Below are 22,239 nucleotides of genomic sequence, written 5' to 3' on the forward strand. Positions count from 1 at the left end.
CCCTGCTGGTCAAATTAGCTGGCGTTATTGTTCTGGCGGGAAAGGCAAAAGAGACAACATCACACGTGACATATTGCTCGTCCGGCTTTATCGTTTCTTCTTTTTTTTTGACGAAATAAATAAACAACGCTTCAGTTATAGTAGTAGAATACATTACGATTTTATGCTCGTTAATATTGTCTTGTAAATTCCGCTAAATTAGTGAAGAGGTGGAGTAGAACTGAGATAATTTATTCCATCTATCTAGATCTAACAAACTACCAACTACTTCTACAGCTTGGTCTCCTCACCCAGGTTCTTCTGTAGCCGTTTCTCAACAGCAGCGAGGTACTCCTTAGTGGTAACCCAGCTTTCTCTGTCCTTCCTTCCGCATGCCAAGGCCAAGTCCTTAGTCATAATGCCTTCGACATCAACGACTTCAACGCAAGCACGCTCAAGCTGCTCGGCGAAGTGGACGACCTCAGGGGTCTCGTCGAGCTGGCCACGGCGGACCAGGCCTCGGGTCCAGGCGAAAATAGAGGCAATGGGGTTGGTAGAGGTTTCGCGACCCTTCTGGTGTTCGCGGTAGTGGCGGGTGACGGTACCGTGGGCAGCTTCGGACTCGAAGGCATCGCCGGCGGGAGTGGTGAGGGTGGAGGTCATGAGTCCGAGGGAACCGAAACCTTGGGCAACAATGTCGGATTGGACATCACCGTCGTAGTCTGGTCAAGTTAATACCATATACCATATATCCAAAAAAGGTGTTTGGGGGTGCCTTGATCAAAGTGAATGGGGTTAAACTCACTCTTCATGGCGATGACATAGCCTCCCTCAGACTTGATCATCTGAGCAACCATGTCGTCGATGAGACGGTGCTCGTACCAGATACCCTTGGCCTCGAAGTCGGCCTTATACTCCTTATCGTAGATCTCCTGGAAGATGTCCTTGAAGCGGCCATCGTATTTCTTCAGGATAGTGTTCTTGGTGCTCATGTACATGGGCAGGCCCTTAAGGCTAGCCAGCTTGAAACTGGCATGTGCAAATCCTCGAATAGACTCGTCGAGGTTATACTGTGTTTGGGCAATACCGGGGCCCTTGAAGTCGTATACCTGGATACGCTCTGGCTCTCCGCCGACGGGGGTGTAGACGAGCTCTAGGGTGCCGGGACCAGGGATGAGGCGGTCTGTGGCACGGTACTGGTCACCAAAGGCGTGACGGCCGATTATGATAGGCTTCTTCCAGCCTGGGACGAGCTTGGGGATGCGAGGGATGACAATGGGTTCACGGAAGACGGTTCCTCCACTATAACTACGTTAGTGACTTTTCTCGCACGCTTGTTCTGCTTAACGATAGTGGCTTACAGGATATTTCGAATGGTTCCGTTGGGAGATAGCCACACTGAGGCAACATGTTAGCAAGAAGAGACAAAGTGTATAGCCGGGAGTGGTAGACTTGCTCTTCTTCAGCTTGAACTCCTCCACTCTAGCCTCGTCAGGGGTGATGGTGGCGCACTTAACACCAACGCCATACTTCTTGATGGCCTCTGCGGCATCAACGGTGACTTGGTCGTCTGTCTGGTCACGGTACTCAAGGCCCTGTTCGTTCCAATGTCAGTCAATTGTTTCCCCAGCAATAACTGGAATCAATCTAACTAAACCTACAAGGTCATAGTACTTGAGGTCAACTTCAAGGTATCTGTCTATCTATTAGCCAATTGCCCCTCCCTCTGAAGGATCCGGACAATACTAACGGTGTAATGAACTATATTTGAACTGTTAGCATAGGGACGTATCGATCATATTTATAGACGGGCCCATGAACATACCTTGTCCTTGATATCTTGCCAGATGATTCTGGTCATCTACTCGGCGTCAGCAATTACCTAAAAGTAAAGCAAGACGCAATAATGAGAATGGGAACCGATACATACCTCATCTCCATCGAGCTCGACAATCGGGTTCTTGACCACGATCTTCCGCCTGGCAGCCGACATGTTGCGTGTGAAGGAGCTTCTTCCGTGGACAAGAGATAAGTGGTCAAGAGCGTTCGGCAGCGCAGGACGCACGTATGCAGAAGACGACAGTGAAGACTGAGAAGACGAAGATGCGGATAAAGAAGCAGGCCTGTTCACGACAGTCGAGAAAAGGCGACTTCCCGTGTTTAAAACAGACGACGAGGAGGCGGAGGCACAGGTGGGCTGGCAGCGGGAGCGGATAACCCAGCAGCAACCCTGGCGGAAATGGCCGGAAGTAAGCCGAACAGCAGCCATGTCAATATGCTTCTATTAGTTATATTTTTGGCTGGATTTTTCTTATACGGAGTACAGCTTCGCTTTTTTTTTTTTTTTTTTTTTTTTTTCCGAATTCCTTCGTGGTCTCCGGCGTTGGGGGTGCGGCGGATGCAATGAGGAACGAATATGCTTGGTGGTGGGGAGATGTGCGAGTTTCAGCGCCTCCCTCTCGCAGCTAGTCAGCTAGCTAGCTTTGCCCTGTCAGATCCTCCGGTGGATAAGGCGCTAGAAGTGGTTAAGGGGGTTGACGGTGGGATGGCCGGTAGGAAAAATCTCGAGTGGAGTTTGGCCTGTCTGTCTGTGTATATCCGGTGCGGTTGAGATATAATACCGCGATTTTGGTTGGTCCGGAGATAGCAAAAACCCTAGTGGGTTATGTATATGGCTTATCTTGAATTGAAAGCAATATCAAGACAGAATATCTTGAGGATATCAGAGAACCAGCATCAAATTGTATATGTTGACGATGGAGAGGGGATATCCCGTTCCCAGGCCGCCGGCAATTTTGAGATCAAGAGGAACGAACGTCCGCAAAGTCGGCCGACTGCCCATGCAACGCAAAGTAACCAACTAACTAGACTCCTGGAGCTCACCCACCCCTGGCTCGCTGCACCGGCTGTTTCGTAGATCTCTCCTTCAAAAGTCTGTCTCTATATCTGTCTGTCTGTATTTCCACAGACGTAGATGGTACTGTGATGTAATAAACGTGTTCCAGCTATCTCCTGTGTTTCTTAACACTAAACTATCGTCAAGATGGTACGTCTGTACGGCTGTTTATGATGCGCTGCGCTGCCCGCTTCGGCGTCTTCGCTATGTAACCAAAAGTTGCCGCGGCGCATCTTGCTCCGTCGGCTTTCTGCCTCGTCGGGAAACTTTATACTGACTAAGCTACCCCTCCCGCGGGGGCGACGGAGAATCTTGTTCCGCCCGTCCGGCTCTCGGCTCTTCTGGCTGCTTAGTCAGTATCCCGCGTCTCTCTCCCTCTGCATAAGTATGCTGAACTAACATATTCGACTACCAGGCCTTGCTACGAACTCCAAGTAAATATGTGTTATTATCTCTACGGGCTTTCTGCGGGAGTTCATGGGCATGACGAACTGGCGACACTTAGCTCGGCCAGCCTCCGAGAGGGGTAGCTCTAGTATCAGGCACTGGTCACCGCGTAAGGATGTACTTACATTTATATGCAAGGGCAAGGGCAAGGGCAACAAGGCCAGGATGACGCAGGGCGAAAAAGGTGGCGCCGGCTACTCCAGGCGGAAGATTACTCAGCAGGACTTTGTCAGCGACAGGAGTCTGGCCAGCTTAGTCATCAGGTTGAACGGGACAGAGTTCGGTTTAACTTCAAGTCAATATCAAAGTCCGATAGCTTCAATATATTATTATTTTATTGACCTCCCTCTTGACAGAATGATTATAACTTGAGCTACGGATATAAATGTGGTGCTACGGCAAATAGACAATATCAGCACAGAGTGTATATACTCTATCTAGATTGTGTCATGTGGCCGAAAGAAGGCTTACCTTCTCATCATCGCCATGCTCGAGCCGATTGGAACGTCCTTCGGGTGAAGTGGCCTTGGACGACCATAATGGGAGTTACGCTGAACAAAGCTGGCCCGATGGCAAATATAATCTGATACCTAATTCATCGGCCCATGCTTGTGTCGAGTTTAAATATCGTGAAGAGAGCTGAGCCAACGAGGAATAAGAACATAGTGATGTTATAGATCCGACGGTAGCACCAGCTAGTTTGCTGAATAGGAGCTGCGACATGCAGACAATCATCAGGAAGATACTGCTGTGCCAGATGGGAACGCATCCGTAACGTATGGGATATCTGTGTTAACAATGGTGTTATCCGGAGAAGAGAAAAGAAAATCAGTATCTAGGTTCCTGCATTAACATGAATCATTGAGGATACGATTTTGACATTCCAATGTTGTTAGAAGTATTTTAAGGTTGACAGCTATAAGGTCCAGGAGAAAATGGTAGAATATAAGACACAACAACACCGAATAAGTAGTAAAGCAAGCGGTTTAAGAAGTATAGTTGAGCCGCAGTGATTAAAGTTAGAGATACAGAGCAATTATAACCATAACTCTTAAAGAGCGTGCACATTGATTGGTTAGATGGAGACTGGCACACATATATAAGTACACTCGGCTATTCTCTTGTTGTTGCTTATCCGGTAAGGTAAAGAGGGAGCCGCCGCAACCTTCTCTCCATCGGAGCTTACCCTAATGACATCATATTTTTGTGGCTGTTAATGCCCAAAGGGAAACACCGATTTTACTTCGTGGTAGGATATTATTAGTTATGCCCTGAGCCTCTTCCGCTGCTCCCATCAGTTAGTTAACTAGCGGCGGCAATCTTAACCTACCTAGGTAGTTGGGGTCACATGGTAGGAGGCTGTTAACTCGTGAGCGAATGTTTGCCTATTTGATACCGGTCTATCAGCCTAGCTTCTGATGTTGGGAGTATCAGGAAAAAGCCTCTCAAAGATTCAAGATGAAAGCTTGAAAAATCCGAGTTTCTGACCGAGTATCATCAGTGCAGCTAGAATATTGGTGACTAAGATAGCTACTAGAAATAGCATTGTACTTTATAACCTCAAGTCTTTTTCCTTTGAAGATTTCCTAAACTAGAAATGGTTTCTCTATTTAACTGGGCAACTAAGTTACACGTTCTGCCACTGTCCACAACTTATGGTGGAGGTTGCCGTATATCTATTCCAGGGGGAGCTGTATTTACATCTATAGAGATGAAGGCAGGTTGAAGTAGCCCTCTCTTTGTCTTTTTCGTTTTGGGGTCACAGTCTAGAAGAGCCCATCGATTTCGCCTGTCTCAGCGTCGACATCAACATTCAGGTAGCCTGGAGCAGTAGGCAGGCCAGGGATCGTCTGGATGTCCGCAGCAAGGGCATATCTAAGTGCTTCAGTTAGCTATGAAAATATAAAGGATCCGATGGGGGAAGAACTTACAAGTATCCAGCTCCAACAGCAAGTCTAACGTCCCGGATGGGCACCACAAAGCCTTCTGGGGCTCCCTTGAGAGCCGGGTCGTGGCTGAGAGAGTACTGTGTTTTGGCAATGCAGATAGGCAGATTGCCGTAGCCCTGCTTCTCATACATCTCAACCTTGCGTGCAGCAAGCTCGCTGAACTCGACTGCGCTGGCACCGTACATCTCCCGGCCAATGGTGGAAATACGTTCCTGCACGCTTCCCTCCAGTCCATACAGGAAAGAGAAGTTCTTGGGCTGGGCGGATGCCTTGATGACTGCTTCGGCCAATTCGACGGCTCCCTTGCCGCCCAAGGCCCAGTGGTTTGCTGGCACTGCGTCCTCGGCGCCTGCTGCGATTGCCTCCTCGCGGATGACGGCATGTTCGGCAGCGGTGTCAGTCTCGAAGACGTTGATGGCTACCACCACAGGGACGCCATAGCGTTTGGCATTGCTGATGTGCTTGCGTAGGTTTACACAGCCCTTTCGTAGCAGCTCTATGTCTTCCTTTCTGTAAGCTTCTGGCAGTGCGGCTCCGGGGGTGATGTCTGGCCCGCCACCATGGACCTTCAATGCACGAACAGTAGCGACGATGACCACCGTGTCTGGTACAAGGCCTGAAGAGCGGCACTTGATGTTGAAGAATCTCTCACCACCCATCGTGAAGTCAAAGCCGGCTTCGGTCACCACGAAGCCAGTAGTGGAGTCGTGGTCTTCATCTGGCTCAGTACCGGCCAGCTTAAGAGCCAGCTTGTCAGCCACCACTGAATTGGCGCCGATGCTTATATTGGCGAAGGGGCCGGCGTGGACGAACACAGGAGTTCCCTCGAGAGACTGCATCAGGTTTGGCTTGATTGCGTCCTTCATGAGAGCAGTCAATGCACCGCCAGCACCGATGTCGTCACAGGTGACAGGCTCACCGGAGCGGGATGAGGCAACTACCATGCGGCCCAGTCGCTCACGCATATCAGCCAAGTCATTGCTGAGAGCTAGGATGGCCATACACTCGGATGCCACAGAGATGTCAAAGCCGGTCTGTCTGGTATGGCCCTTTTCAGTAGCAGCCTGGCCGACGGTGATGGTACGTAGATGTCGGTCGTTGACATCCAGGACACGACGCCAGGTGATGGTCTCTGGATCAATGTCCAGTCTGGCAAATCTCTTGATCTCCTCAGGAGTAAGCTCGTTAGGATCCGTCTTGGTGATTCCCAGCTTCTTCAACCGACGGAACATAATCGGCTGGAACTCACGCTTTCCCTTCTTAGCGGGAACAAGGCGCCTGTACAGGCCAGCGTCGGGCGAGGTGGATTCGTGGAACATACGAGTCTCCAGGGCAGCGGCCAACAGGTTGTTTGCTGCGGTGATAGCGTGAATGTCTCCCGTCAAGTGTAGGTTGAACTCGTCCATGGGGATGACCTGACTGTATCCACCTCCTGCAGCACCTCCCTTGATGCCGAAGGTTGGGCCCTGGCTAGGCTGGCGAACGTTGGCAAAAACGACGCGGTTCAAGTGAGCCCCAAGGGCCTGAGTGAGACCCATAGTAGTTGTGGACTTGCCCTCGCCCAGGGGAGTAGGCGTAATACCGCAGACGAGGATGTATCGGCCATTTCGACGATGTCCCAAGCGGGAGAGGATATCGAGACTGACCTTGGCCTTGGTGTGGCCGTAGGGCTCGAGTTCATGGGGTGCAATGCCTACTTCAGACGCAACCTGAGTAATTGGTTTTGGTTGCTGAGCCCGGGAGATGGCAATGTCAGAGGGCACTGGTGTCTTGGGGGTGATGGAGAGCGGGTTGATGATGCGGCTACGTTCCTTGTTAAAGTAGGAGCGTGCGGACTTGACAACGTTCTGAAGTAGCATGGCTACTGTCATTGGGCCTACACCACCGGGAACAGGGGTAATCTGCGAGGCCACCTCCACGGCGGCTGCGTAGTCGACATCACCTACAAGCCGCTGGCCAGACTTCTTGCTGGCATCGGGTATGTAGTTGGTTCCAACGTCAATGACTACCACGCCAGGTTTGAGCCAGTCCGCCTTGACGAACTCTGGCTTCCCAATGGCGGCCACAAGGATGTCAGCCGACTTAATGATCTCTTCAATGTTCTTTGTCCTGGAGTGGCATGTAGTGACCGTTGCATCGGCGTTCTTGAGCAGGTAGCTGACGGGGCTGCCAACGATATCACTTCGTCCAAGGACAACGGCATGCTTGCCAGCGATTTCTACCCCACTAGCATAGAGCAGTTCCATGACACCCTGGGGAGTACATGGAATGAAGGTTGGCTTCCCTCCACGTTTGGCCAGCTCGCCGATGCTCAAGGTACCGAAACCGTCGACGTCCTTGTCGGGAGAAACAGCAGAGGTAACGGCATGCTCAGACATGTGATCTGGCAGAGGCAGCTGAACCAAGATGCCATGAACGGAGGGGTCATTGTTGTCGGATGTGATACGAGCGAGTATATCAGACTGAGGGGTGTCCGCCGGCAATTGGACATGTGTGCAGATGATGGATGCCTTAACCAGGGTATCAGTATAAGGGACATGCAGTAGAGATAGGTGGAGTAATAAAAGAGCGTACCTCTTCAGCAGCCTTGAGCTTCATGCGAACATAGGTACCTGTCCGGTCAGCAAGCCACTTTGAAGCGGTGGTTATTAGGGTGGGTGGACGTACTGGAATCCGATCGGTCGCCCACTGTCGCATTGCAGTCAGTATACTTGTATTCCCAATAACCAGTCGAGGATGAACGGCTCACCTTGGTAGATGACGAGGGAAGGCTTGAAGCGCGGGTTCGATTGTTGGGTCTCCTTGATCTCGCCGTGCAGGCGTTCTCTGATGGCCTTTGCGATGGCAGTGCCGTCTATTTTGGAGGCTCCCATGGCTGCGGCAGTGGTCGGCTGTCGGGCAGAGGAGGTTTGGTCTATCGATGGCGATGGCGATGGCGATGGCGATGGCGATACGGAAGAAGAGAAGGAGGGGGGAGGAGCGTGAGCGAGAGGAAGCAGGAGTGACGAGGCGGCGCGGGGAGAGGAGCTGAAGTAGTTGGAGACGGCGAGGGCGGGCGGGGCCGGCGACAGGGAGGAGGATGCTGCAGCTGTCAGGCGGAGGAGAGGCCGCCGGCGCAGCAGCAGCAGCGAAGACGACGAGAGGACAGGACGAGGCATGCCGCTGCTGGCATCTTTCGTCTTGTTCTTCTTATTCTTTTCTTGGTTATTCTCTTCTGGTCGTCATGATGGCGGCTCTTCATGTCCGTCGTCTTTTGAGGTGAAAATTCTGACTGATAAGATAAAGTCGCCCCTGAGGCTCTAGTTAAGCTACGGGTAGATGTAGATTAGATAGCGTGTTACTCGATGGACAGATGAAGATGCCGATATGAGATTTACTGTCTACGTCAATGTGACAGAGCGTACCGTCCTTGACAGCGCCTCTCCTGGTTACAGCCATGGCGATAAACCTCTGTGGACCGCTAACGAGCCCTACAAACGACTAACTACCTAGTCAGTTACCTAGGTACTTAGCCGCGGCTGATGATACCTGAAAGCACGCTTACACGGTCGACTCTACGGCCAACCAAAAGGCACAATTCCCCTGCTCTGCGTCAGAAGAGACAACTATTGGTCTATAATCAAGTCAATGGCTGTCTTTACTCTCTGGCGACTTCCACACACATGCCCTAGTATATCGGTTCAACGCTGCAACTGAGAGAAGCCTCTTCCTTTTTACTGTCTATTCAAATCGTCTCTAGCCTTACCGCTACATATCCCTCGGAAATCGTCATAATATACCCTGGTTGGCTGCATTGATTCCAGAAAAGAGCAGAAAGACGGAGATGGAAGAGCTTACCTTTGTCCTTTGCCAGTACATACCCACGTCTTTTACGAAGCCTGATATACCACCTTTTATACAATCACTAGGAGAGACAGCTACTATTTTTAGCAACTTCTGCATGGCTGGTCCATTCTCAGAATATATATTGATGTTCTGTGACGCTAGTAGCAATAGTCCAAAGAAAGTATTTGAACAACGTACTCCTCACACAACATTGCCAAGTCCTAATGACAATCCCCGAACATATAGCATAATATCAAAATGACTGGGGCAAAAGAGTGACCCCACACAAGTTAGTGGTCAGCAGATTGGAGCTGTACCTCTGACGGATTAACATAAACCAAATCGATATACTTGCCGAGGTGGTGCAATTTTTCCTTACTAACTCAAGCTCCAGCATCTTTGAGGTTACAAGTACTCTTTAGCTCCTTGTTTTGCTCGTTGGACTCTTTAGAGTTATACAGCAAGGGAAAGTAATCTATTTTGTTGGAGATATACATATCCTTCAAGGAACACAAATGGAGTCATGGGAAGATTCTTAAGGCTCTGTTCAATCGTTACGGGCATGGCCTTGGTATCATCCAACCCGCAGAACCAAAGATTTACCGTAAATACCCCCTTCTCTCCAAGGAAGTTCTTTCATGATATTTACATCTTAAATTAATTATAATGAACTTACTAATGGGTGTATAACACCCGGCTAAACAGCGCCGATATGCTACATAGTATCTAATCGAAAGGCTGGATCCAGTGATATCTGGGAATTCTACTTAACACTGATATAAAAATGGCTACTAAAAATGTTCTATTACCACCAGATGCTGGAGCATAGAGTGTATATAGATATATCCTTAGGCCGCTTCAAACCGTTTATAGCTCCCGGTGATATTCGTTCTGGTTTCTTCGGTGCTATTCAATTAACTAAATAAATCAGGTTTCACTCACAAGTTTCTTTTCCTCCCAGATACATCAAGCTTTATAGCGCCATTATTATTGTTTGTAAGTATGATGGTATTGCCACCTTCGCTTTGGCAATCGAAGTTGCTCTGCACCCTTACCAGTCAAGCCCTAGTAAGGTTTCGAGGTACGACTATTATTAGAAGAAAATCGCTTAACGGACTTTGTGCAGTTCAGTGTATGGCCCAGATTCAAATCCTTAATCCATTAAATCCATATTTTAAGGTTTTCGGGGCGGTCCGAATGAATTAAACTTTTTTATGCTATAAAAATCCGCAATTAGTCATCTTTATGCGTCTATAGAGTTTATATTTGTGCACACAGATTTCATTGTGTAGTTGTATTGATATCTTAACATTGGGTGCATTATACATTGTCCGATGTTGAGATTAAATACGGCTGTTTAGGGAACTGCTAAGATGTTTTTGTCCCTGCCAAGGATAATATCAACCCTTTCCGCGCTCGGAGTCCCGGAAATCACGAATTTATACATACTAATTGATATCCTTGCCAGGAACATGATGTAACGACCTCCTTATATCTGTAGTTACTTTTGGTCTACCTTGCTCCTCAGAATACGCTAAACGAAGTTCATATCGGGAAAGTTGATTTCGGGCGAGGGTGACCTTCCGTATCTCTGCGGCTGCCACCAAATAAGTTTTGGCCGTCTTCAATAGCGACTTATACGGTTCCTTGAGAGTCAATCATGACAAGAATGCGTTCTAACTCAACGTTTAGAGCGACTGCTAAAGTCTGATTTACATGACACTGGGGATCTTGTCGGTTACTTGGGCGAGCAGATGCAATGCGATGTGTAAACCGATATTTTACCTTCAATTGTTTCCAGCTGCTTCATATTCAATGCCACCTTCCGTGGCGTATGCTTCTGCTCATAACTAGTATCGATTATTAAAGATAAGATATTAAGGAGCCACAAAGGATATAGCCAGAAGGTCCGATTTTCTGTGTTGTTACCTTTTTCCCGTGCAAGTATTTTCAAAAGCATTTTCAACTAGGGAAAGTACTCCTCTTTCATACTCAGTCTTGTGGGCATGTAGAGCAAAGTAACGACATGAGACGCTAGAGGCGTAGATAGATGGTGAAGATTCAGCTGAAGATGACCTGGAACCCTCGGCAGGTGCCTTTGAACCAATGGCCCTTTTTGAATCCGGGCCTATCAACTCGAACTATCTGGACGACTTAGCCATTGCCTGAGCGAGCCCAGAGGTGGCTTTGTCTTGGGCCGTTGAAAGATAGTAGGTCGGTAGCTTAAGGCCGTCATCATAGTCGGGTAATGGAGTACCTGGCCCAGGGGAAATATATCATGTGCTACTCCGTACTGCCTTATATATGCTTTAACACAAGACTCGATAACCGGACGGTTGTTTGTCTTGGGAACGGACGGAGCCTTTCGCGCATTCTTCTTCAATGTCCTGTGTCTCTTTCTCTTGCCTTTTGCGTCGCTTGAAATCTGCACAGACCAGGCATCAAGGAACAACAAAAATCCGTATTAGTCAGCCATGATGTAAAACTTCTGTGTGGGCGAACAAAAATATCACAGCCAGAAAAGTCGAAGGCGAAAGACGAAGCGCAAGGCAAGATTTAACACGGCCAGACACGTACACAGACTCACGAAGACGGGCTCTCTGCATACGCACACACAGTTCTATCAGATACCACACACAGGATGAGACCAATCCTCCTCCAGGGTCATGTTCGTGCCCCTCTTATCTCTTCGACATCCCTCTGCATAGCGTCACCTCCCCCCCACGCAAATTCAAAATTCGAAATGCCAGCTAACCCGCTGTTTCTAGGAACGAGCCTTGACCCAGATCAAATTCTCGCGGGATGGCGACCTGCTCTTTTCAGTAGCTAAGGATAAGAACATTTGCGTCTGGTACTATGCCAACGGCGAGCGACTGGGCACCTACTCCGGCCACCAGGGTGCACTATGGACCATCGACCCATCTCCCAACACTGTTCTGCTCGCTTCCGGGGCAGCAGATAACACCGTCAAACTATGGAACATCAAGACCGGCGAGTGCGTCAAGACATGGGACTTCCCTACGGCCGTGAAGCGAGTTGAGTTCTCTGCCGATGGATCGAAGCTGTTGGCGGTCACCGAGAAGCGAATGGGCTACCTGGGTACCATCGTCGTTTTCGATGTTGCCTATGGAGATGGCGAGGGGAACAACCTGCACGAGCAGGCTGACGAGCCTATCTTGAAAATCACTTGCGAGGAGAGCAAGGCTACTGTTGCCGGCTGGAGCTACCTGGCGAAGTACATTATTGCTGGACACGAGGATGGAAGCATCAGTCAGTACGACGCAAAGGTAAAAATGACTCACTCGAATAAGCTTATCCATGTTTTTATTGAGGCTTGCAGCATCTAACAGGGTGTACAGAGCGGCGACCAGCTAGAAAACGTCCAGGCTCACGAGCTGGACTGCAAGATCACCGATCTACAGTTCTCCGCTGACAGGACATATTTCATCACCGCCTGCTCCGACAAATCGGCCAAGGTGCGACTCACTTTTATTCTTATTTTTATTTTATTTTCATGCAGTTGCCGCATTTCTTGTCATACTAAACCGGGTCTAGATCCTCTCATCAAGCACCCTCGAAAATCCTCAAGACTTACACGGCCGACACACCTCTCAACACGGCTGCCATAACGGCAAAGAAGAATTTTGTCGTGCTCGGCGGTGCCAGGCTGCCATGGACGTCACCACCACCTCCGCCAGACAAGGAAAGTTCGAGGCCCGATTCTACCATAAGATATTCGAGGACGAGATCGGCCGTGTCAGGGGCCACTTCGGTCCCCTGAACACGATCGCCGTCCACCCTGCCGGCGTCGGCTATGCGTCTGGCGGAGAAGACGGTTACGTACGTGCCCACCACTTTGACAAGTCCTATCACGATTTTATGTATGAGGTTGAGAGGGAGCAGTTGAGGAAGTGATCTTTTTCTTTCTTTCTTTCTACCTTGTTCTTTTTTCTCTCTCGCTTTTTCTCCTCCCCTTTGCTTAAAGTCGTGTTACTTGGCTGGGTTGTTTAATGCCTTTTTGATGATAATTATATTCGTTTTCCTTTCTTCCTGCCTTTCTCCATGTTTCTCCCATTCGTTTTCCTTGGTCTCTTCCCAAAAAATCCTGCAACTGCATTGCATGAATTCGTCTTTATCACGGTGTTGTGGTCATGTCCCTGTTTTATCTTGACAAAGCAAAAAGAAAACGGAAAAGAAAGAGAAAGAAACGGAAGAAAAAGGAGGAGTAGGAGGTTCTAGAAGGGATGAATGGGAGGCCTCTCTGGTATGCTGATTGCCACGTCCTTTTGCCCTTTACTCCTTTTTTTCTGTTGTTTGTGCCTGGTTGGAAGCTGGTTCTGGTACCTACTTACGAGATCTTGCAAGCGCTGTAGGCTGGCGAGCTGGATAGAGAAATGCAAAGAGCAAATGATTCATGATCAGACATAAAAGGACTGCAAGTATCTATCCCTATCCTTAATCTTAACCTTCTTCTTCTTCTCTTCTTCTTCTATTCTTCTTCTTCTTCTTCTTCTTCTCTCCATCGCGTCTTTTGATACCACTGATACCCAAAAAACCGCCGTCCCGACGCCCGCCGAACCCAAACGCCCAAGTGACGTCACGGCAAGAGAGACGCTACTTTGCATCTACGCCTTGTCCTATTATTATATTTTCTACTCGTCTACTCGTCTACTACGCCAGGCAGTCAAACGAACGCCATCGCGCATCTCAGCCATCGGAGAGACCAAACTATCCCACCGCCTGCTCCGACTATCGAAAGAGAACCGGGAAGATGGCTGGCAAAAGCGACCAGCCCTCGCCTGGCCATGGACGGCGACCTATCCCACTTCTACTCTCCCTCTGCAACGACTAGCAGGCCTCCTCCGTCAGCCACGCCTCTCTCTACCCCATGGCGATCCGCGACGGCGCCATGCCAGGCTCTAGCGTTCGCAGAAGCTCGGAGGCGCCCTGTCTTCCAAGGAAGCCCAGGGGACGCTGCGCTGTGACAAGAAGCTTGCTGCCCGACAGACTGTTGGTTATAACATAATAACTCTGTCCTTAACTATATAAGGAGTATAAATATGACCTGGCTGGGATGGCGGACGAACTCTCATTCCCCTCGAGATCGCCGTCGCAAGGAAAAGAAACTCCCACACACACACTCAACTAGTCAGTCTTTCGGACTTTTCACTCAAGGAAGAGACGGGGACAGGGCTATATGTCCTTGCTGCTATGAGTTCGTCTCCAGGGTTTCCCCTTCCCTGTTGGCTTCGGGAATGACAGTGACTATGAACTCACGGTTACTCCCCCCTTGCCCACGGCCCCATGCCATGCCATGCAACTCTGGTCCACGGTCCAGGGGGGATGGAAACACAGTCATTTTATTTTCTCGCACCAGGCTGAGCGCAGCAGCAGTAACAGTAGCAGCAGCATCAGCATTAGCATCAGCAGCAAAAGAAGAAGGATAACAGAGGAAAAAGAAAAGAAGACGAAGAAGAAGCAAAAAAGGGCCCCCATTAAATTGTTGTTGAATAAATAGAAACCGCAGATTTCGCCGTTGCTGGTCGGACTGTCCTGTCGCTGCCAACTCTTATTTCGCAACAACTCTTGTGCGCTCGTCTTTCTCTTATTCTGCTTCTTATTCTTCTTTTTCTTTTCCTTGCGGATATCAACACTATATAAAGGGATCAGCAGCCTGCCGTCCTGTCCGTTTGTCCTGTCCTCCTGCTGTCTCGTCCTCTCGAGCCCGTTTTCTTTATACAAATATACATATATATATCGCTGTCCTTGCCCGCGATCTACTTAAGCCACCGTCTTCCTGTCTCTCTCTCGCTCTCTCTCTCTTGCGAAGGAAAGACTTGCACTGTCGAAATGGCTTCTTCGTCTCTGTCACTCCTCGTATTCTCCGCTTCCACCAGCTTCTCTCACTGTCTGCTCTGACCGTGACTGCTGCCCGCCTGACTTGATTGATATATAGTCCACTTATATATCATCGCCACTGCTCGACATCCTGCGAGCCCGCCTGATTCCTGCTCCCCCCTCTTCAGCCGGCTTCTCCGAGAACAAACTCCTCCTGACTCTTAAATTATATATTTCTTCTTCTGCGGGCGTCTTTTCTCTCTCGCGCCCTTCTTTCGCTGTCCCGCATCGCTGCGCCGTCGACCCCGTTGTTCTCAGCCCTGTCTAATTTCCACACACGCACAAAGAGCGAGAATAAAGCAAAGAAAGAAAATTTCTCAGCCATGGTTCCGCCGGCCCGCGAGGCGCCCTTGGCAGTAAAGCCTCCCGCCGCCTCCGCCGCCCCCGCCAAGAGCCTCCTCTCTTCCGCCCCGTCGCCTGGCTCGAGTCTGACGCCGCCGCTGACGCCCGTCGAAGAGGACGGCGGCTCTCGGATAATACCCATACTCGACGGCGCTCAGTCGCAGGTGCCTCCGCCCTGGGCAGCGCAGCTCGACGGACCCAGCGAGTGTTCTCTCCCGCTCAAGTACCGCTATGGCCAGGACGGCTGCCGGATAGAGTACGGCAGAGGCGCCTGGAGTAGCGTCTACAGTGCCATTAGCTTCGACCACGCTGCTTCTCTGGGCACATCGCCCCCCCAAACTCCCACTCGCGGCTCTTCGGCCTCGTCTCCTATGCTGGGCCCACGTAACCGGAGTGGTAGCGGTGGCAGTGGTAGTGGCAGCACCCATACCACCGTGTACGCAGTTAAAGTGGCCTCTGGACGTTCAGCATACGGTGCCATCTCCGCTGAAGCAGATATCCTTACATTTCTCCACCGCATGCCAGGAAGTACAGCTCACGTTGTGCCGTTTCACGGTTACATTCCTTCTGAACATGCCATTGTCATGACTGCCATCCCGCTCTCCCTTGCTTCGTACATCAAAACTCGAGCTAAAGAAGCGGCTGCTGTATTCAACACGAGAACCATGTTCAAACCTGTTCTGGGAATGGCAACCTGGCTTTCCTCCGCCGCCAAGCTGGTCGAGGGACTTCGGTGGATGCACGAAGCAGGCGTCGTCCACGGGGATATCAAGCCTCAAAACATTCTCCTTCGTCCTCGGGTTCCCAGCATCAGCAGCGACTTCACTGCTGCTGCTGGTACCACGACCACTGCATCAAGCAGTTCAGGGGCCATCAATGACACTGCAGTAAATGCATTCGACCTGCTCTTCATCGACTTTACTTCTTCTCTCTACTCCCATGGCGGCAACATGGCTCTGAACTCGACTGCCGACTCCCGGTTAGCCACCAGTCTTCCCTTCACAGCCCCAGAACTTCTATCGATCAGCTCGATGACGGCACCACCAACTCCAGCACCTTCTTCAGACATCTTCGCCTTGGCTCTCACCCTGGTCGCTGCTGCAATCGGTTATGGAGAGGTCTACCCAGGACTGGAGAGACATAGAGCCCTTGCCCTTGCCAGAGATGGCCATCGTGTGATCGACTATGTCCGTGCTGGGGAGCAGGGAACTAGGATCCCACGCAAGGGGGTGGTGGAGAGGGTTATATCTCCTGCTGTTCTGAAGGATGTAGACAGCAGAGCGACCGCTAATGCATGGTTGGGTGTTATCAGGGGTGAGATCGCAGCTCTAGGATAGCGGTGGACTGGACGCCTGCCTTTTAACATAGGCTCTTCTTTACATACCCGCCACCATCGCACTTTCTTTGCTTTTATTGTATGTTATGTGATGTTTTATGATTGATTGTACTTTTATCCCTTTTTTCTGTTTGTTTGTTAACTACGAACCAGCATCTGGAGCATGATAAGACTGGCGTTTGTTTAACTATTCCTGTATCCCTTTTTCCCCTTCTTCCCATTTCATCTTTGCATCGCTAGACCTAAGCCGTTCAATCCAGACAGTCATAGCATTAGAGCAGTTTCAATGTTGTGTTTCTTTATACGATACTTCCTTGGGCGGAGCCTGCCGTTTGCTCCCTTCTACCTTCCTTCTCCCTTATTCCGTTGCAGTTTCCATATCAAATATCAAATCCTGGTAAACATGGGCAGACAAAAACATGTAAATGTTCTGGTTTTCTTTTCCTTTCTCTTCCTCCTCTTCTTCCTCCGCATACACTCGCTATCCCAGTCGTACATACATACATTCGTTTAATGTATCTAGGATATATCCCTATCCCTATATTTTTTGACTGTTTCTTGCCTCTAATTGCCCTCGCTTGGTTTGCCTTTTGGTTTCTTATCGCAGTATATACATTCTATTATTGAAAAGGATTAGAGAGATATACTATCAGACAAGCATCGCCAATCATGACTAACCTGTTGAGCCCCTTCGCAACTCTGCTTCAAATGGCCTGGCCTCCTAACCGCGAAGCATCACGGCCGACAAACGGGACTATTCACATGTTTCCTGGCGCCACGCCGGACAGCCTGGAGCAGATAGAGGAGTCATCGTCCGGAGACGAGGATATCTATCAAGACTCAGACAATGAAACAGTACCAGAAACACAGGTAAACCGGGGTACGCTTATGGAACGGATTCCGGGGATATCAACGCTCCTCCGAACAGTCATCATTTGGTCTCAGCCCAGTCAAGCAAGCCGCGAACCAAGACCACAGTTCTATATCACTAGGCCTACCGGTACCAAAGTTCCTCTGATACCTTTGGATGAGCTACCTGCTGGCCTTAAGATCGGTAGACAGAATTGGTATAGCCATCTCTGGCCACGGCGAATGACGCCCGTGTCAGAATTCAGAGTCCGGCATGCAGGAGAGTACGAAGTAACCATCCGGAGCGGCACACAGTTCAAGCGCAAACGGTTTAGCGTAAGCAGGGGGCAGTCGGACAAACAAGATGGCTCCGAGCCGCTTCTTGACTGTTGTACTTGTTCAACTGTCAAGAACCTTACGGAAGGCACCGAGGGTCTCTCTCGGTTTCAGGGCAACTGGAGGAATCCTACGCAGTCACTCTTGTTGCCACAGAGAGGACAGAATAACCAACGCTACGGGACATTCTCTCCGCAGTCCTCATTAATAATGGATTTATCTGAAGCCTCCAACGTTGATTCCAAAGACACTGCAGCAGAAACGGGTGGAACTGGCTTCCAAAGTGGGCAGGGCCGGGAACCCCCCCGACAAGCATTTGATCTACTGCTGGATGATGCACCATCAGACCTAAGTAGAAGCGTCCTGTGGGAGCTTGATGGTACAGTGGTCCCTCGCAATGATCGACCTGATGCACCGGCGGATACAAACGCTATACCGCAAAGCCGCTCAAATTCGACAAGATTTATGAATTATCCTCTGTACCAGTTAAGTGAGAGGCTGCGGATGTCTCGTATTCAGGAGCCCGACGAGACGTTAGATTGAAGCGGTGTAGTGCCCTACAGCGGCCACTGAACCGATCAGCTATTCGTTTGATTCTTTATACTGGGTATAGATTTGATCCAGTTCGTTTCTCACTATTCACCATGTTAGCTGCTATTCGTCTGGTCTCCTGCACTTACCCATGATCACTCTTTATATCTTGGTTTCAGTCTTTGAATTGTGCTGGCTTGTGTGGTTGGAGTTATTTCTTTGTCTTATTCCTTGCGGGATTTTTTACACAGTATATGGACTCGCCGCTCCTTTGAGACAAGAACCATTCGTTCCTTCATAGATTGAAATAATAATCGCCTCGCGGCGAAACTCTGCATTGACTCTATTCCCTTGGTATCACAGTAATATTTCTGCAAACAAAGATGTCCATAGTAAATGTGCTAGATCACCGTCGAGCTTCAAAGGCTTCGTTCATGTCTGAGATAAATGCGCCGCCAAGCGACTTCGATAGTGTATCTGGCAAATTCTTCTCGAGGCGCCATCTCTCCCACTCTATGGCAATATCCCAAAACACCTTGCTAGGAATACGCTGTAAAGTGGCTTCAGCCAAACAGTCCACATCATATCCTACAAACACTCCCCTCCGATTATTGGTCTTCACATGTTTCCATGAGGCCGCCTCCTTGGCATCTACTGTAATCTTGGGCGTAGCATACTCTGCCAACGAAGGTATAGCAGACGGGAAATCAGTCACAGGCCTGGATGCAAACAGTAGCCGCAGAACCTGCTCAACCGATTTCTTAGGATAGGGTATAAACATTCTCAGCAATGCGCGGAACGTTGTTAAGACAGAAATATACTTGAATGATTCATTCGCTGCCTTGAACTCGCGCTGAGCTTGAAAGATGAAAGAGTCAGGATTTGGCTGAATGTCTATAATCGAGCATGGTGTTTTAGGGGAAAACTCGTTCTTCTCGACGTGAAGTGGTTCATAGGCTCGCTTGTCCCAGAGCAAAAGAGGGTCAACGGATGGGCTGGACTGCGAGCCCGTGACGCAACGCCGTTCGTTCACAAATAAGGGGTAATGGTGGCGGATAAATTGTTTCCCTAGGGAGGAGAGGATAAGGTCCCTCTCTTCTTTTAGTAGGGTGAGATTCTTGATAATTTTCACTGCCTCTCGACGATTAGGTAATGGCAGGGCTGCTTTCATCACCTTTCGAAGATCGGCTTCTATATCGTCTATCTCACTCTGCCTGTCATCTGCTTCATGCGCAGATCGAATTTGAGAACTTTCGTATAAGTATCTCTTCTGTAGAGCGGCAAAATTTTTCCTTAGACCCTTCAATTTCGCAGGTACCGGATTACTCGCGTCAACTTTTTGTTGTTCCTTTTCCAGGTCCTTATGCGCCTTAATGTATTCATGATGCCAATCATGAATGGGCCGCGGCACATAAGAGTGTTTAACCCCTTTTACAGTGATGGGCTTTGGAGCAAGCTCAAGAGGCACTGGCTTTCGCCCGGGTGGCACTCTTACAGCCGCCTCTTCAACCCTTTTTGCAGCTCTTTCAGCACTGATTTGAACGACAGGCAGACCTCGTCGAGTCAAATGCGTGGTCTCGCTTGTATCTCCTGCTACTTCATTGGCTTCTAAAGCTACGCTTTCTAGCAAAGCCTGCGTCCTCCGACGCCTGCTTATACTCTTGGGTAGAACCGCGTCTAGATTAGAGGATGGAAATATCGCAATAATCCGTACCAAGCCGTAACGGTGAAAATAGCTTTGGTCAAGCATTGATTCAAAGTATTTTCGCGAGTCTGTGGCCCGTATGTTTGTAGCTGAGCGAAGAAGCGTCATGTTGGCCAAAACTAGCAACGTGTCGTTCACGTCTGTGGATCCTTCTGTGCGCTCAGTTTGTTCAGGCAGGTATCCTTTTTTAAATAAATCTGAGAATGTCCTATCCACGGCTGGATCCAATGGTACATGTACATACCGCGAGTCTGGTGACTCGAGTAAGGGTTTTAGGTGCGCTTCGTATGTTCTAAAGTTCGGCTCGAGTAATATATGTCGTCGAGGGCGCACATACTCATGGAAATGGGAAGACCATATACCCAAACCTGGATATGCATCAATGATATCGATAGGCTTATTTTTTGGTAGAGTTGGGGCTAGTCTTTCAAGTACATCGTCTATATAAGATTAGATATTAGACGTGGTGTAACTGGTTATTGAAGACGGTACATCTTACTGCACAGTTTAGAACCAGTGACGTGGATTCTAGAGTCCTTAATATCTCTTATAGGGGAGGAAGCAGACGAGCTAGCACTTCGGGCATAGCTGCGCGGGAGAACCCATCTAGGAGCTATCGATGAATATGGTACCCCTTTCGTCCAAAGCATGGTCGAGGCCGATCGAATAGCGGGTGCAGGCGGACGGAAGGGTACAGCTGTAGAAATCCATTGGAGCATAAGTGCCAGATGCACCAATACTACACACCATCAGGCTAGGAGCCACGGTTTTCTGTCTGCAAGGGAGCTCTTGATGTTGTTGATGGTACAGTGGAAGCAAAGAATAGAACCTTGAGGCCATCAAAATAGAGTGCTTAGTAACCCATCAATGGAAGAATATTATTCCCATATAAAGTTCGAAGTCAAAATTAATTTTCATTGGATAAGATAATTGAGCTTAAACTCTAATCTAACCAATAATCTGCCACTTGTATAGATCGAGTGAATAGAGTATGAATCTCACTTTGAAATCCACCAGGTGATTGACAAGTTATCAAGATGAACAAGTGTAGGCGTGGGATTTATTTTTAGCTGGCTGCTACTAAGATCTACACGTCTAGAAAAGAATAGAAAAATCAAAGTTGGATGTAAAGAAATAACTAATTCTGTTTGTGGGAAACGCTACTCGGATCTAGATTGTATAGTCCTGCCTGCGCAAGGATAGGTAGTCATATCGAGGTTAGATAAAAAAAGAAAGCGTCGCTATTTACAGTGATGTCGTAAAGGTTGTTGGATTCGGAGAGGGTTCATTTAGCAAGTGTTCAACATAGAGGTAAGAGCAGATTTCTCAGAGCTAGTGACGGTCAAATCGTAAACGGACTTGACCTTGATCCACATGCGAGAGTAAGTGCACCAGTAGGACTCTATAAGAGTGTTAGTAATTTTATGTAGGAAATAATTATCCGAGGATGAAGGAAACTTACGAAGTGGAGGCTTCCATGACTCTGGTCCCTGGTCGCCCTTGGCCTGGTTGACCTGTTGATTGACATGTTAGTATGATACTTTCCATAAACTTTCACAAGTTAGATACATACATTGTCAGTAACAGCAATGAGCTGAGGGTTGCTGAGATCGTTGGCAAAGGCCTGTCGCTGGGAGGTGGTCCAGGAAGCAGCGCCAGATTTCCAGGCGTTGCTCAATGGGACAACGTGGTCGATATCAACATCGCTGGCAGCAGACCAGGTAGCACCATCGTAAGGGCTGAACCAAGAGCCAGAAGTAGCGGCACAGCTGCCGTCAACCTGGACGTTGGTGCCATCACGGCGAAGGACAGTCTCACGAGTGTTGCAAGTGCCGGAGATAGTAATCCAGTGGGGGAACTTGTCACGGCTGTAACCGTCTTGGGGGCCCTGAGGGGCGACGGTAAGCCCGGCAAGGAGAGATTGAGCAGTAGAGGCGGATGGAATGTTTGGTGGAGTTGGGAGGGGAGCTGGAGTGGCCAGGACGGTCACAGCAGAAAGGACGGCGAGAAGAGTGTACTTCATCTTGACTGTTGTACTATGTAGATAGTATCCGAAGGAGGGAGTGGATGATGGTGTTTGTTGTGATGGAGGATATATTCTTCAGGAAGGGAGGAATATCGGTCTCTTATATACACTATGGGTATA

At 49.2% G+C, this 22,239-nt stretch overlaps 7 protein-coding genes across 7 annotated transcripts; 3 read left to right on the plus strand and 4 right to left on the minus strand.

The window, feature by feature from the left end:
- Nucleotides 1-226: 226 nt before the first annotated feature.
- On the minus strand, nucleotides 227-1,972 carry MGYG_05934 (isocitrate dehydrogenase; the record flags this gene model as incomplete). The annotated part of the gene is made up of 8 exons (XM_003171340.1): nucleotides 227-701; nucleotides 785-1,281; nucleotides 1,341-1,377; nucleotides 1,406-1,574; nucleotides 1,641-1,674; nucleotides 1,730-1,740; nucleotides 1,805-1,840; nucleotides 1,910-1,972. 8 exons carry the CDS (start codon nucleotides 1,970-1,972, stop codon nucleotides 271-273), a joined length of 1,278 nt encoding a protein of 425 aa, XP_003171388.1. The 3' UTR covers nucleotides 227-270.
- Nucleotides 1,973-5,088: 3,116 nt separating this feature from the next.
- On the minus strand, nucleotides 5,089-8,144 carry MGYG_05935 (C-1-tetrahydrofolate synthase; the record flags this gene model as incomplete). The annotated part of the gene is made up of 5 exons (XM_003171341.1): nucleotides 5,089-5,197; nucleotides 5,254-7,781; nucleotides 7,846-7,883; nucleotides 7,939-7,959; nucleotides 8,021-8,144. The coding sequence occupies 5 exons, from the start codon at nucleotides 8,142-8,144 to the stop codon at nucleotides 5,089-5,091; spliced, it is 2,820 nt and encodes a 939-aa protein (XP_003171389.1).
- Nucleotides 8,145-11,737: 3,593 nt separating this feature from the next.
- On the plus strand, nucleotides 11,738-13,011 carry MGYG_05936 (eukaryotic translation initiation factor 3 subunit; the record flags this gene model as incomplete). The annotated part of the gene is made up of 4 exons (XM_003171342.1): nucleotides 11,738-11,764; nucleotides 11,865-12,383; nucleotides 12,456-12,572; nucleotides 12,652-13,011. The coding sequence occupies 4 exons, from the start codon at nucleotides 11,738-11,740 to the stop codon at nucleotides 13,009-13,011; spliced, it is 1,023 nt and encodes a 340-aa protein (XP_003171390.1).
- A 2,306-nt stretch (nucleotides 13,012-15,317) lies between these two features.
- MGYG_05937 (serine/threonine protein kinase) lies at nucleotides 15,318-16,673 on the plus strand (the record flags this gene model as incomplete). The annotated part of the gene is made up of 1 exon (XM_003171343.1): nucleotides 15,318-16,673. The coding sequence occupies one exon, from the start codon at nucleotides 15,318-15,320 to the stop codon at nucleotides 16,671-16,673; it is 1,356 nt and encodes a 451-aa protein (XP_003171391.1).
- A 668-nt stretch (nucleotides 16,674-17,341) lies between these two features.
- On the plus strand, nucleotides 17,342-18,400 carry MGYG_05938 (hypothetical protein; the record flags this gene model as incomplete). Its single annotated transcript, XM_003171344.1, has 1 exon — nucleotides 17,342-18,400. The coding sequence occupies one exon, from the start codon at nucleotides 17,342-17,344 to the stop codon at nucleotides 18,398-18,400; it is 1,059 nt and encodes a 352-aa protein (XP_003171392.1).
- A 394-nt stretch (nucleotides 18,401-18,794) lies between these two features.
- Nucleotides 18,795-20,743, minus strand: MGYG_05939 (hypothetical protein; the record flags this gene model as incomplete). The annotated part of the gene is made up of 2 exons (XM_003171345.1): nucleotides 18,795-20,533; nucleotides 20,593-20,743. The coding sequence occupies 2 exons, from the start codon at nucleotides 20,741-20,743 to the stop codon at nucleotides 18,795-18,797; spliced, it is 1,890 nt and encodes a 629-aa protein (XP_003171393.1).
- A 639-nt stretch (nucleotides 20,744-21,382) lies between these two features.
- Nucleotides 21,383-22,116, minus strand: MGYG_05940 (secreted protein; the record flags this gene model as incomplete). The annotated part of the gene is made up of 3 exons (XM_003171346.1): nucleotides 21,383-21,495; nucleotides 21,556-21,607; nucleotides 21,667-22,116. 3 exons carry the CDS (start codon nucleotides 22,114-22,116, stop codon nucleotides 21,383-21,385), a joined length of 615 nt encoding a protein of 204 aa, XP_003171394.1.
- Between the last annotated feature and the right edge of the window lie 123 nt (nucleotides 22,117-22,239).

Source organism: Nannizzia gypsea, genomic scaffold, assembly GCF_000150975.2.
Source record: "Nannizzia gypsea CBS 118893 supercont1.5 genomic scaffold, whole genome shotgun sequence".
NCBI lineage: Eukaryota > Fungi > Ascomycota > Eurotiomycetes > Onygenales > Arthrodermataceae > Nannizzia > Nannizzia gypsea.